Below are 13651 nucleotides of genomic sequence, written 5' to 3' on the forward strand. Positions count from 1 at the left end.
AGAACCCCCCCCCCACCCCGGACTGGACCCAAGTACCTCAGTAGTTTTTCCCATTATCATCATATCTGACAGCAGAGAAAGCCAACCCAGACAAAATCCTGTCTCAAATATTTTCATATCAAATTCCTGACAAGGCATATCACATCTGTTTTGTTGTATTTAGACCAAGATGTCTGCATGTAACATTGATCGGATTCATAAAAAACTCAGATCTACAGTATATTTCATTTAAAAGACCAATATAAACCGGGTCTAAATAGGGCTATACTGTTTATTTTAACTACATGTTCTGTGTAAGCATTTGCTTGGCAGCTCTATGCCTATTCTCTATGCCTAAGTCCCATCTCTACTATAGTTTCCAATATTGTTATTCACTGCTTCTCTCCTTCTCTCTTCCAGAGGTTTGAGGTGCACCCAGAACCCATGGTGAGCGTGGCCCATATGGTGCGGGCTGGAGGAGGAGTCTGGATGGCCTTTAGTGAGGGCTCTTCTATTCGCCTGTTCCACACTGAGACATTGGAGCATCTGCAGGAAATCAATATCTCCACACGAGTATCTTTGCACAACCCAGGTACAGTTCAAAACGCCTACACTCAGGTTGCTATAGGGATTCGTCTTGACCTCCTCATTCCGGGGGTCAATGTTTTCTTTCTGTTTATACAGTCGAGTCAACTCCACAAGTCTTTGCTAGGGTTCTGTCACAAAATCTATTTTGTCATGAGCCTGACCTGCTGTATTTGTGAGGTTAGGAGGAAAACATATAGCATACATTAGTTTGTTTTTGGGGGCCCTCATTGTACAAGAGCAATGAGATGGCACCAATTAAGCCACGTCGATACTGCACTTCTCACTGGAATGATATTCTGGTCTTGTCTTGCTGGAGCTGCTCCTTTGGCCCTGCACTCCGGGACTGACCTGAATAAGTAGCCATCTAAAGACCCTGAGAAGCCCCGATGGAGCCATAGGGTGAGAGGCAGGAATTCACAAAAGTACAATCATTGACGAGCTGTTACAATGCTGCCAGACAAAGGTTTTCATTGCACGAGTTGCCATGGAAGCACTCGTCTTTCCTTCAAGATCCTGGCAACACTTGTATTGTGCCAGTTTTGTTTTCTTTTTACCTGCGTCTCTATTTTCTTTTCTTCTCTCTCTCACACTTTCTCTCTTCTCATCTTATCTGTCTCTCTTTTATTTTATCTCTCACTGCAGCCCCTTTAAGATGATGTATACATTCTCCTCACTCTCCATCTTCCTTCATGATGAATGAAATATTTATCAACCAATCCAGGTATTTCCAGTGTTCGTATGGGGGAGTCAGGGTAAACACGTCGGACTGGCTGAAACAGAAATGAGCCTGTTTCAGGGTGGTCCTTCCACACATTTTATCAATTTGATTCAATATCAGCCCAGGGACCCATGGCCCAGGGAGCCATTACAGCCTAAAATCCTGGGGCCTCAACTCAGTCAAGCCTGTGCTCCCTTTCTCCTAATGCTGTCTGGATTCATTCAGTTTGATATTCTGCACGTAAAAAGGACTGAGGATCAGAGTCAGACAGAACTCAAAGGAGAGAAAGGCAGTGCACCAAATCAAGCTTCAGCAGCCGGACACAGGGAGTTTTTATTTAACCAGGTAGGCAAGTTGAGAACAAGTTCTCATTTACAATTGCGACCTGGCCAAGATAAAGCAAAGCAGTTCGACACATACAACAACACATGGAGTAAAACAAACATACAGTCAATAATACAGTAGAAAAATAAGTCTATATACAATGTGAGGAAATGAGGTGAGATAAGGGAGGTAAAGGCAAAAAAAAAGGCCATGGTGGTGAAGTAAATACAATATAGCTGTAACGGTTTTCCTCCTCTTCGTCTGAAGAGGAGAGGCGAGAAGGAACGGAGGACCAATATGCGGCGTGGTAAGTGTCTAGCAGTTCAAGACAGACTGGAGACTCTAGCAGCTCTGGACAGACGGGAGACTCTGGCAGCTCTGGACAGACGGGAGACTCTGGCAGCTCTGGACAGACGGGAGACTGCCAGCGCTGGAGAGGAGGAGGGCTCTGGCAGCGCTGGACAGGCGGGACACCTGTAGGGCTGAGACGGAGAGACAGCCTGGTGCGGGGGGCTGCCACCGGAGGGCTGGTGCGTGGAGGTGGCACTGGATAGACCGGACCATGCAGGCGCACTGGAGCTCTTGAGCACCGAGCCTGCCCAACCTTACCTGGTTGAATGCTCCCAGTCGCCCTGCCAGTGCGGCGAGGTGGAATAGCCTGCACTGGGCTGTGCAGGCGAACCGGGGACACCATGCGTAAGGCTGGTGCCATGTACGCCGGCCCAAGGAGACGCACTGGAGACCAAATGCGTAGAGCCGGCTTCATGGCACCTGGCTCGATGCCCACTCTAGCCCGGCCAATATGAGGAGCTGGTATGCACCGCACCGGGCTATGCACCCGCACTGGGGACACTGTGCGCTCCACAGCATAACACGGTGCCTGCCCGGTCTCTCTCGCCCTCCGGTAAGCACAGGAAGTTAGCGCAGGTCTCCTACCTGGCTTCGCCACACTTCCTGTGCGCCATCCCCTCAAGAAATTTCTGGGGCTGACTTTCGGGCTTCCATCCGCGCCGGCGTGCTGCCTCCTCATACCAGCGCCTCTCCGCCTTCACTGCCTCCAGCTCTTCTTTGGGGCGGCAATATTCTCCTGGCTGTGCCCAGGGTCCTTTCCCGTCTAGGATCTCCTCCCAAGTCCAGAAATCCTGATTGCACTACTCCTGCTGCCGCTGCCTGTCACCACGCTGCTTGATCCTGTTTTGGTGGGTGTTTCTGTCACGGTTTTCCTCCTCTTCGTCTGAAGAGGAGAGGCGAGAAGGATCGGAGGACCAATATGCAGCGTGGTAAGTGTCCATCGTTCTTTTAATAAGAAATACTCACCATGAACACAACTGATACAAAGACAATAAACGTGAACTGAACGAAAACCAAAACAGTACCGTGTGGTGAAAAAACACAGACACGGAAACAAACACCCACAAACAAACAGTGAAACCCAGGCTACCTAAGTATGATTCTCAATCAGAGACAACTAATGACACCTGCCTCTGATTGAGAACCATACTAGGCCGAAACATAGAAATCCCAAAATCATAGAAAAACAAACATAGACTGCCCACCCCAACTCACGCCCTGACCATACTAAATAATGACAAAACAAAAGAAATAAAGGTCAGAAAGTGACAATAGCAAGTAAAACACTGGAGTGGTAGATTTGCAATGGAAGAATGTGCAAGGTAGAGATAGAAATAATGGGGTGCAAAGGAGCAAAATAAATAAATAAATACAGTAGGGGGAGAGGTAGTTGTTTGGGCTAAATTATAGATGGGCTTTGTACAGGTGCAGTAATCTATGAGCTGCTCTGACAGCTGGTGCTTAAAGCTAGTGAGGGAGATAAGTGTTTCCAGTTTCAGAGATTTTTGTCGTTCGTTCCAGTCATTGGCAGCAGAGAACTGGAAGGAGAGGCGGCCAGAGTTACTGTCAACAGGTCCATTGTTGTTGCCCTCTTTCAGAAGTTGGATGGAGAAGGAAAGAACAAAAAGAGACAAGGTTCAGAAAGCCCAAACTTGTCTTTCTCCGGTCAAAGTTTATTTTTGTTAGAAATGTCTTCTTCGTCAAGTGCCTATCGGTCAAGATGTCTAGACTTTATATAGTTCGGTGAACCTTAGGTCATTTCCTCCCTACTCCAGCACTTCCTGATGAAATATGCAGGATGTTTGAGAATGAGAGAGGGAGGCAGGTTGGCCTCAGGGGAACTTAGGAGACAGGGCACGAAGGGGGTTAGGGGGGCTAGGATGAGGGGTGGTTAGAGGGCTCCTGCTTACTTTCTCTTCTGCTGTGCTCCTGGGTAAAGGAGCACCCGGTTCCTCTGGATACACATGAAACATGGAATACTGATACAGTTATTACAGATCAATGCACTTCCATTCCCATCTGTCTCTCCCTTAATTTTGATAGGACAAGAATTAATGATCTACTGCCCAAATCCTCGCCCTTTAATGTGCTGCTCCTCATCGAGGGGGGGTTTCTGTCTGACAGCTTTGAATTTTCTAAAGCCGATAAGAAAAACCTATGTCTTTTGCTAATGGATTTAATAGTCATTTTCTATGAAAAAATAAATAAATGTAATTCAAAAGGTCCTCATTGAAATATCACAGCGACATAGTTATCTTTAGAGACTTAGATCCTTAGATCAGCCCACTGAAGACCTCTGCATTACTGTAAAAATTGGAGGTGGAGGATTGCTTAAATACCTCCCTAATCTCCTGTTTTTGTCATTATCCTCTTTCATTGCTGTTCCTAGATTATGCCTGGCTGGCACCTACATGCTCTTAACTTGACAGTTCATGTTAAAGAAACATTTCAAAAACAATATTCTTTGCATATGATGCAAAATGCAGCATCATATGATACAAAATGTATCATACCGGCTGTATTTCTGTATTTTGAAGACTTGATTGCTGACATGCAAAACATTTTGGGACTATATCAACAATGGACTAATAAAACAAATACCAAAATATCATTTTTGGGTGGAGTTTACCTTTAACTCTGGAGTGGGTGGTCGCTGCCCCTCTGATGTAGCTCTTTGTGACATAGACTAGAAATAGACACAATCTCTATCTAAGCAGTCAACTGACATTTACAGTGCATTCGGAAAGTATTCAAACCCTTTGACTTTTTCCACATTGTTACGTTACAGCCTTATCATAAAATGGATTCAAATGTTTTCCCCCCCTCATCAATCTACACACAATACTCCATAATGACAAAACAAAAATAGGTTTTTAGAAATGTTGGCTAATTTCTAAAAAATTTAAAACGGAAATATCACAATTACATAACTACTCAGTACTTTGTTGAAGTACCTTTGGCAGCGATTACAGCCTAGAGTCTTCTTGGGTATGATGTTACAAGCTTGGCATAACTGTATTTAGGGAGTTTCTCCAATTCTTCTCTACAGAGCCTCTCAAGCTCTGTCTGGTTGAGTGGGGAGCATCGCTACACAGCTATTTTCAGGTCTCTCCAGAGATGTTAGATCAGGTTCAAGTCCGGGGTCTGGCTGGGCCACTCAAGAACATTCAGAGACTTGTCCCAAAGCCACTCCTGTGTTGTCTTGGCTGTTTTCTTAATGTCATTGTCCTGTTGGAAGATGAACCTTGGCCCCCATCTGAGGTCTTGAGCGCTCTGGAGCAGGTTTTCATCAAGGATCTCTCTGTACTTTTCTCCATTCATCTTTCCCTCAATTCTGACTATTTTCCGTAGGGATGGTGCAGGTTTCCTATAGACGTGACGCTTGGCATTCAGGCCAAAGAGAACAATCTTGATTTCACCAGAACAGAGAATCTTGTTTCTCATGGTTTGAAAGTCCTTTAGGTTACTTTAGCAAACTCCAAGCGGGCTGTCATGTGCCTTTTACTGAGGAGTTGCTTACATCTGACCACTCTACCATAAAGGCCTGATTGGTGGAGTGCTGCAGAGATGGTTGTCCTTTTGGAAGGTTCTCCCATCTCCACAGATGAACTTTGGAGCTCTGTCAGAGTGACCACCAATTGCTCTGTTTGGCCGGGCGGCCAGCTCTAGGAGGGGTCTTGTTGGTTCCAAACTTCTTCCATTTAAGAATGATGGCGGCCACTGTGTTCTTTGCTGCAGAAATATTTTGGTACCCAATTCCTTCGGCCTCTTGGCTTGGTTTTTGCTCTGACATGCACTGTCAACTTTGGGACTTTAAATAGACCGTTGTGTGCCTTTTCAAATCATGTTCAGTCAAGTGAATTTACCACAGGTGGACTCCAATCAAGTTGTAGAAACATCTCAAGGATGATCAATGGAAACAGGATGCACCTGAGCTCAATTGAGTCTCATAGCAAATAGTTTGAATAGTTATGTAAATAAGGCATTTCTGTTTTTTTATTTGTAATAAATGTGCAAATATTTCTAAAAACCTGTTTTCACTTTGTCATTATGGCGTATTGTGTGTAGATTTGATTAAATATTTTTTTCTTAAATTTAGTCCATTTTTGTACAATATTGAATTCTTCACTGTGCCTTTAACTCTGTCCTGATCCTCTGAGATCTTTTTCCTAAATACCTCACTCTCTGCAGAAGCTTAACATGCACCTCAGCGATGCTGCCTCAACTCCCTCCTTGCACAGAGCTGCTGCTTCCAAACATGGGCTGTGTTCATGCGTGATGAAATGAATCAATTAAGGCGCTCTCTAAGCACTCATGCGAATCACACGTCATAATCTGAGCGTGACACAGAACAACCATGTAAATGCAGCTCTATATGTAAATTAGCATTCTCTCAGTAGCGATCACATGACTGATGTGTAATTCAATTAGGTGGTTGCCGTGGATATTAAGTGAAACTCTACATATCAGGACCACAAGAGCCAATAAGCCAATGACAGAGACCAGAAAACCATAAACATCAGGCTCGTATTTTGTGTGTAATTTCCCAATTATACCGTTTGCATGTACAGTTGAAGTCGGACGCTTACATACACCTTAGCCAAATACATTTAAACTAAGTTTTTCACAATTCCTGCAATTTAATCCTAGTAAAAATGCCCTGTCTTAGGTCAGTTAGGATCACCACTTTATTTTAAGAATGTGAAATGTCAGAATAATAGTAGAGAGAATTATATATTTCAGCTTTTATTTCTTTTATCACATTCCCAGTGTCAGAAGTTTACATACGCTCAGTTACTATTTGGTAGCATTGCCTTTAAATTGTTTAACCTGGGTCAAACGTTTCGGGTAGCCTTCCACAAGCTTCCCACAATAAGTTGGGTGGATTTTGTCACATTCCTCCTGCCAGAGCTGGTGTATCTGAGTCAGGTTTGTAGGCCTCCTTGCCCGCACATGCTTTTTCAGTTCTGCCCACACATTTTCTATAGTATTGAGGTCAGGGCTTTGTGATGGCCACTCCAATACCTTGACTCTGTTGTCCTTAAGCCATTTTGCTACAACTTTGGAAGTATGCTTGGGGTCATTGTCCATTTGGAAGACCCATTTGTGACTAAGCTTTAAGACTGATGTCTTGAGATGTTTCTTCAATATATCCACAATTTTCCTGACATCTATTTTGTGAAGTGCACCAGTCCCTCCTGCAGCAAATCACCCCCACAACATGATGCTGCCACCCCCTTGGGATGTTGTTCTTCTGCTTGCAAGCCTCCCCCTTTTTCCTCCAAACATAACGATGGTCATTATGGTCAAACAGTTCTATTTTTGTTTCATCAGACCAGAGGAGATTTCTCCAAAAAGTACGATCTTTGTCCCCATGTGCAGTTGCAAACCGTAGTCTGGCTTTTTTATGGTGGTTTTGGAGCAGTGGCTTCTTCCTTGCTGAACGGCCTTTCAGGTTATGTTGATATAGGACTCGTTTGACTGTGCATAATGATGCTTTAGTACCTGTTTCCTCCAGCATCTTCACAAAGTCCTTTGCTGTTGCTCTGAGATTGATTTGCACTTTTCGCACCAAAGTATGTTCATCTCTAGGAGACAGAACGCGTCTCTTTCCTGAGTGGTATGACGGCTGCGTGGTCCCATGGTGTTTATACTTGCTTACTATTGTTTGTACAGAACGTGGTACCTTCAGGCATTTTGAAATTGCTCCCGAGGATGAACCAGACTTGTGGAGGTCTACAATTCTTTTTCTGAGGCCTTGGCTGATTTCTTTTGATTTTCCCATGATGTCAAGCAAAGATGCACTGAGTTTGAAGGTAGGCCTTGAAATACATCCACAGGCACAATTGACCCAAATGATGTAAATTAGCCTAGCAGAAGCTTCTAAAGCCATGACATCATTTTCGGGAATTTTCCAAGTTGTTTAAAGGCACAGTCAACTTAGTATATGTAAACTTCTGACCCACTGGAATTGTGATACAGGTAATTAATTATAAGTGTAATAATCTGTAAACAATTGTTGGAAAAATGACTTGTGTCATGCACAAAGTAGATGTCCTAACCGACTTGCCAGAACTATAGTTTGTTAACAAGACATTTTTAGAGTGGTTGAAAAACGAGTTTTAATGACCTAAGTGTATGTAAACTTCCGACTTCAACTGTATAGTGATAACTAATACCTATTGTACTGAAACAAAGAAAGTGCATGGAAACACAACAGCACAACACAACATGCATAACTGTGTACTGTTGAATGATACTAATAACTGACGTGATGTAAACATACTGTATGTGGTGTCAGAAATTATAATGCGGTTTTAACAACAATAACCTTAACATGAGTTATTGTTTCATTTCCATAATGCTATGAATACAGTACTTCATACGGATAGGCGGGACAGTTGCGTCTCACTTGGGTCAAAAAACAGGGGAAATGCAGCGCGGCAAATTCAAAAAAATTATATAAAATCAAACTTTCATTAAATCACACATGTAAGATACTCAGTTAAAGCTACACTCGTTGTGAATCCAGCCAACATGTCAGATTTTAAAAAGGCTTTTCGGCAAAAGCATAAGAAGCTATTATCTGATGATAGCACCAGCAGTAAACAAAGAGGATAGCATATTTCAACCCTGCAGGCGCTACACAAAACGTAGAAATAAAATATAAAACATGCATTACCTTTGACGAGCTTCTTTTGTTGGCACTCCAATATGTCCCATAAACATCACAATTGGTCATTTTGTTCGATTAATTCCGTCCATCTATATCTAAATGTCAATTTATAAATTGCGTTTGATCCAGAAAAAAACAGCTTGCAAAAAACGCAACGTCCCATCAAATTATTTCAAAAGTTGCCTATAAACTTTGCCAAAATATTTCAAACTACTTTTGTAATACAACTTTAGGTATTTTTAAACGTTAATAATCAATCAAATTGTAGACGGGTCTTTCTGTGTTCAATACAGGAATGAAAACAAATCCAGCGATAATTTTCACGTCTTGCGCAACTCTCAACAGTATACCCAGTTCTAGTTGGCCTACTTCTTCATTGCACAAAGGAATAACCTCAACCAAATTCCAAAGACTGGTGACATCCAGTGGAAGCGGTAGGAACTGAAAACCAGTTCTTAAGAAATAGCCAACAAGAATCCACTGAACAGACAGAGACCTAAAAAAAAAAAGAATCTGAACGGTTAGTCCTGTTCTGTTATACTCACAGACATCATTCAAACAGCTTTAGAAACTTCAGAGTGTTTTCTATCCAAATCTATGAATAATATGCATATCTTATATTCTTAGCATGAGTAGCAGGAAGTTGAAATTGGGCACGCTATTTATCCAAAAGTGAAAATTCTGCCCCCTAGCCCCAAGAGGTTTTAACAAAACTTTCATGTTTCCCTATTCCTATGTTGTAGGCCAGAAGAGCATGCGTGTCACCAGCCTGCTCCTCTGCCAGGGGCTTCTGTGGGTGGGGACTGCCCAGGGAGTCATCATCACCCTGCCCGTGCCCAAACTGGAGGGCATTCCCAAAATAACAGGTACAGATGAGGGGAGGAGGATATTAAGGTTTTCACTATGACAAATTATCCATTATCAAAATGGGAATACTAATTGCTTCTGGGGATATGTATGTCAACATTGTGCTTTTCTGGTTGTGTCTCTGTCCTGCAGGAAAAGGGATGACCTCTCTGAATGCCCACTGTGGTCCGGTGGACTTCCTGGTGGCCACCTCCAGCACCCTGTCCGCAGAGCTGCTGAAGAGGGACTCTGTGGGGGATGGACCCGACTCTGCCTGCGGAGGGGAGGACCGCAGTGACTCCTCCTCCCAGGAGTCTCTTCAGCATTCAGGCTGCTCCCAGGGGGAGGGGCGGGGCAAGGGGCGGGGTGTGCTGCTACAGTACAGGCTACGCTCCACGTCGGGGTTGCCGGGGCGAGCACTGACGGCACGGGGTGACGAGGCGTCTGACTCCTCTCTGGAATCTCTGGAACAAAGACTGGAGGACGGCTCCATCTATGAGCTCAGTGACGACCCTGAGATGTGGGTGCGGGGGCGCCCCTGTGAGCGAGATAGGGGGCGTAGGGACAGGGTGACCTCGGCCGCGGTCATATCCGGGGGCAGGGGCTTCCAAAGACTGAGGGAAGGGACAGCAGAGCACACGGGTGTGGAGTCTTCAGAAACAACCCTGATGGTATGGCAACTGCCACTAACTGTGTGACCTGGACATCAACATTCAGGCAGTGTAGAGTGGAGAAACAGCTCTTTATCCCAGCCCCGAATCCTCTCCATTTAATAATGACAGGAACTTGAACCATGTGAGAGAAGTGTATTAGTGCTGGCACAGAGCACAAGGCCAGGCAGATGGCTCCTTGTGTGGGTTCAGGAACTCCTGCATGCTCCATCTGAGGAGACCTGCTGGTGGCCTGTGAGGCATGGGGCACTGACATCCCATTGGTGGCTCTGTGTGTATCCTCTTCCTCAGCCACAGGCCCAGGGCATTTCTTGTGACAGCTTAAACTAGTCCTCTCCCCACCTTGCCAAAATGGATATCCCGAAATCAAGCGTCATTAGACTGACTGTGCTCACCTCACACACATTTATCTCTCACAGTTGACAGCATTCCTCTGTAACAATGGACCACATTCCTTTGAGAGCGACCGTTTGTTGAATTTACCATGCTGCAGTGCTGGAGATGGACATCTTTTATCTGATCCTTTGGGAGAGAACCCATCAGTTTAGAGCTGAGAAACTACTGTTGGTTTACGAAGGACTTATTTAGTTCTGTTAGTTCAGTAAGCCTTGTGCTCACTCCCTGGCAATGTGAAATATGTGAAACTTCTGTCATAGTGTGTCACAATTGAATCTGTGCCTCTAGGAAATTAAAGTGTGTTAGACACTGACTGTGAGTCCTTAATCGTCTGATGTTTTACAGTATACTGCATAAATAGGCGGGTTAGCTGCGGTATCATTGACAAGGAGGATTCCTGAGAGGGAATAGAAGGCAGATGTGTAATGGTCTACCGCAGTTTAGAGGTTTTAACTTTAAATGTTCCTACTCAAATTACTGCAAAATGCAAAACAGATACCATACTGTAGATCTTTATTGTCGATGACGAAGACATTGTACATTGTTAATTTTAAGTTAGTTAAGCAAACACATAGGCTCACAATTATTTAACCTTTGTTACACATCAAAAAGCCTACTGAATAAACTACAAAATGCAACAACAACTGCAGCCACCAAGACATCATTAGTGGCTGTGTATAGGCAATCGGAGGGGAGAATGCTTCATATGGGGTTCTGTGGCAATTTAACACACGCAAAGCTTTGATAAATCTATCCCCTAGTAGCATTTCTGTCTCCTTTCCTTCACTTCCTTTGTGAAGCCATTGCCATCGGTGGTCTGGTGTGCTAACAGAGACATGGTATTATCCTGCCCTGTTGCTGTTTCTATTCTTCCACAATGGAAAAGACCTTTGACAACATCTTTGAAAAGTGTTCATTTACAAATTAATTGAGATGTTTGGCTATGAATGCATGGCATTGAAGTGTTCTTTTAAATTGCCTGTGCTGCTGGAAGTGATGGTTGATTACATATTTTGTCACGACTTCTGTAGAATCTGTTAATAATTCCAGTTACATCTCCACATCTGAGTACTCTATTTCATCCCAGTTGAAGGCCATGCTTTCTAAGGTTTTGAAACATTCTTTGTCATTTTACTTAATCTCCCCGGCATTGACAGACAGCAGCTTTTCAATAGAAAACACAACTCAATACAGAGCGTTGAGGTTTTTCTATCCAAACGTACACATGAGAAAAGCTGTTTAAAGCATACTGTCAAAAACCACAGGACCTATTTAGTGTTTCTATTATAATACTATTCCACAACACTTTTCTGGAGGTCACCAACAAGTCAAGGTTATTTGGATGTAGCCAGAGTGTACATGAGGGTATGATTGAGTAACCTTTATGTAGTATAGATTATTCATCCACAAACACTACCTGTATGTACAACAATTGTTTCAGTGGTTTGCCTTTCCCACTGCTGGGGTGTTTGCTCAGACGTTATTGCACCCTATATCTTAGTGTGTTTCCACTCTCTCATCCTTTCTCATCCATTCACACTCATTATTATTTGATCTATTCAAACTCCTAAATGGAGATTGTCCATTATAACTTCACACTCATACCGACCATACCGTCTGTTCTTATAAAACCGATTTGTGCAGCTTCTCGAAGCTTCCCATAATTCAACTTTCATTCACATAACTGAAAAGAATGCGCACTTATAATACTAAAGACTTCGACACCCCTGTGGTAGAGGAAGAGGCTTGTGATGAGTCGGCTGGTTTAACTTTTGATTATGATGAAATAATTATGTGACTCAGTTGTGTACGTTGATAGAGTGAGAAGTCTTTAACATTAGATTAATAATGTTAAGTTACATTGCACATATAAAACATTGCTTTTCTCCATTACATGTCAATTCCAATGTCCTATTGGTACGTTAATAAATACATGCTTACATACTGTACTGCAAAAGTGTTTCATCATTCATGTGTAATATGTCAATGTTAAATAAATACTTCATAGTGATAACATGATTCTAATCATCTTTTGTGGGACTCAAATTAAGGTTGGTGTGTTGATTTGAAGATTTACAAGTCTGAACCAGTTCAATGACCCACAAACCATAAAATAGGTCTACATTTTGACCCATTTTGTGAAGCCTAATAAGAGTCTGTCTGTTAGAGGCCACTGTAACCAATCCCTTGGCTCATCCCCAGACTTCACATTTCTCTGGAACCAGACTTCACATTTCTCTGTTCGTACAGCCCATAGCAGTATGGTCCAGCCCAGAATGTTGGATAACTGGACCTGGTGTGGCCCTCTGTGCTCAGTCTGCCCATATGTCTCCACACCTAGGGTTGCAAAGGGAGTGTATATTACTGGAAACCTTCTAAATTTACCAGTAAACTACCAGAATTGTATGTAATCACAAGACATCTAGTGGCCCGTTTGGGTACTTCAGATAATCACAGGCATCTGTAATTACCTCTGGCCCTCTTATCACATAAAATATATTACATCATTAAAAAAGGGGAGTGGCTCCTAATCTGTGACAGGATCTTTCATTTCTGAGGCCCCATATCCAGTGAGCAAATTATCCCAGTATCTCACAGGAATTTGGGACTTCACTCATTTTCTCATGCTGGAACTGGTTTAGATACATACCGGTAGTTAAATCCAAGTTGAATGACAAAAAGGTGATATTCACAATATCACTAAACAAAAGACACAACAACAAAACACATCAATAGCCACTACAATGTCAAAACATGATTTTGTCATGACAATGGTGTAGCGACATTAGCTAGCTAGCTAATGTTAGCATAGCGTCTGCTACATGATAATTAGCTCGCATTAACTAGCTAGCATTAGCTGCCTAGATCAGCCTAGCTAGCACTAGCCCAATGGAAATTGATGCAACCCTGCTGGGTAAGTGGCTAGCCTGATGACCAGTGGTGACAATCAAATCAAATGTATGTATATAGCCCTTCGTACATCAGCAGATATCTCAAAGTGCTGTACAGAAACCCAGCCTAAAACCCCAAACAGCAAGCAATGCAGGTGTTGAAGCACGTTGGCTAGGAAAAACTCCCTAGAAAGGCCAAAACCTAGGAAGA

General features: G+C 43.2%; 1 protein-coding gene across 3 annotated transcripts in view; it reads left to right on the forward strand.

Moving 5' to 3' along the window:
- LOC139371162 (rho guanine nucleotide exchange factor 10-like protein) overlaps positions 1 to 12563 on the forward strand; it is a 109326-nt gene extending 96763 nt beyond the window's left edge. For all 3 annotated transcript variants that reach the window (XM_071111290.1, XM_071111288.1, XM_071111289.1), the window contains 3 exons: positions 400 to 571; positions 9380 to 9502; positions 9636 to 12563. In XM_071111290.1, the coding sequence (XP_070967391.1) occupies positions 400 to 571; positions 9380 to 9502; positions 9636 to 10180 (840 nt within the window). In that variant the 3' untranslated portion in view covers positions 10181 to 12563. The remainder of the gene's footprint in view (positions 1 to 399; positions 572 to 9379; positions 9503 to 9635) is intronic.
- Positions 12564 to 13651: the final 1088 nt, after the last annotated feature.

The sequence above is a fragment of the Oncorhynchus clarkii genome, chromosome 17 (assembly GCF_045791955.1).
Source record: "Oncorhynchus clarkii lewisi isolate Uvic-CL-2024 chromosome 17, UVic_Ocla_1.0, whole genome shotgun sequence".
NCBI classification, from domain to species: Eukaryota; Metazoa; Chordata; class Actinopteri; order Salmoniformes; family Salmonidae; genus Oncorhynchus; species Oncorhynchus clarkii.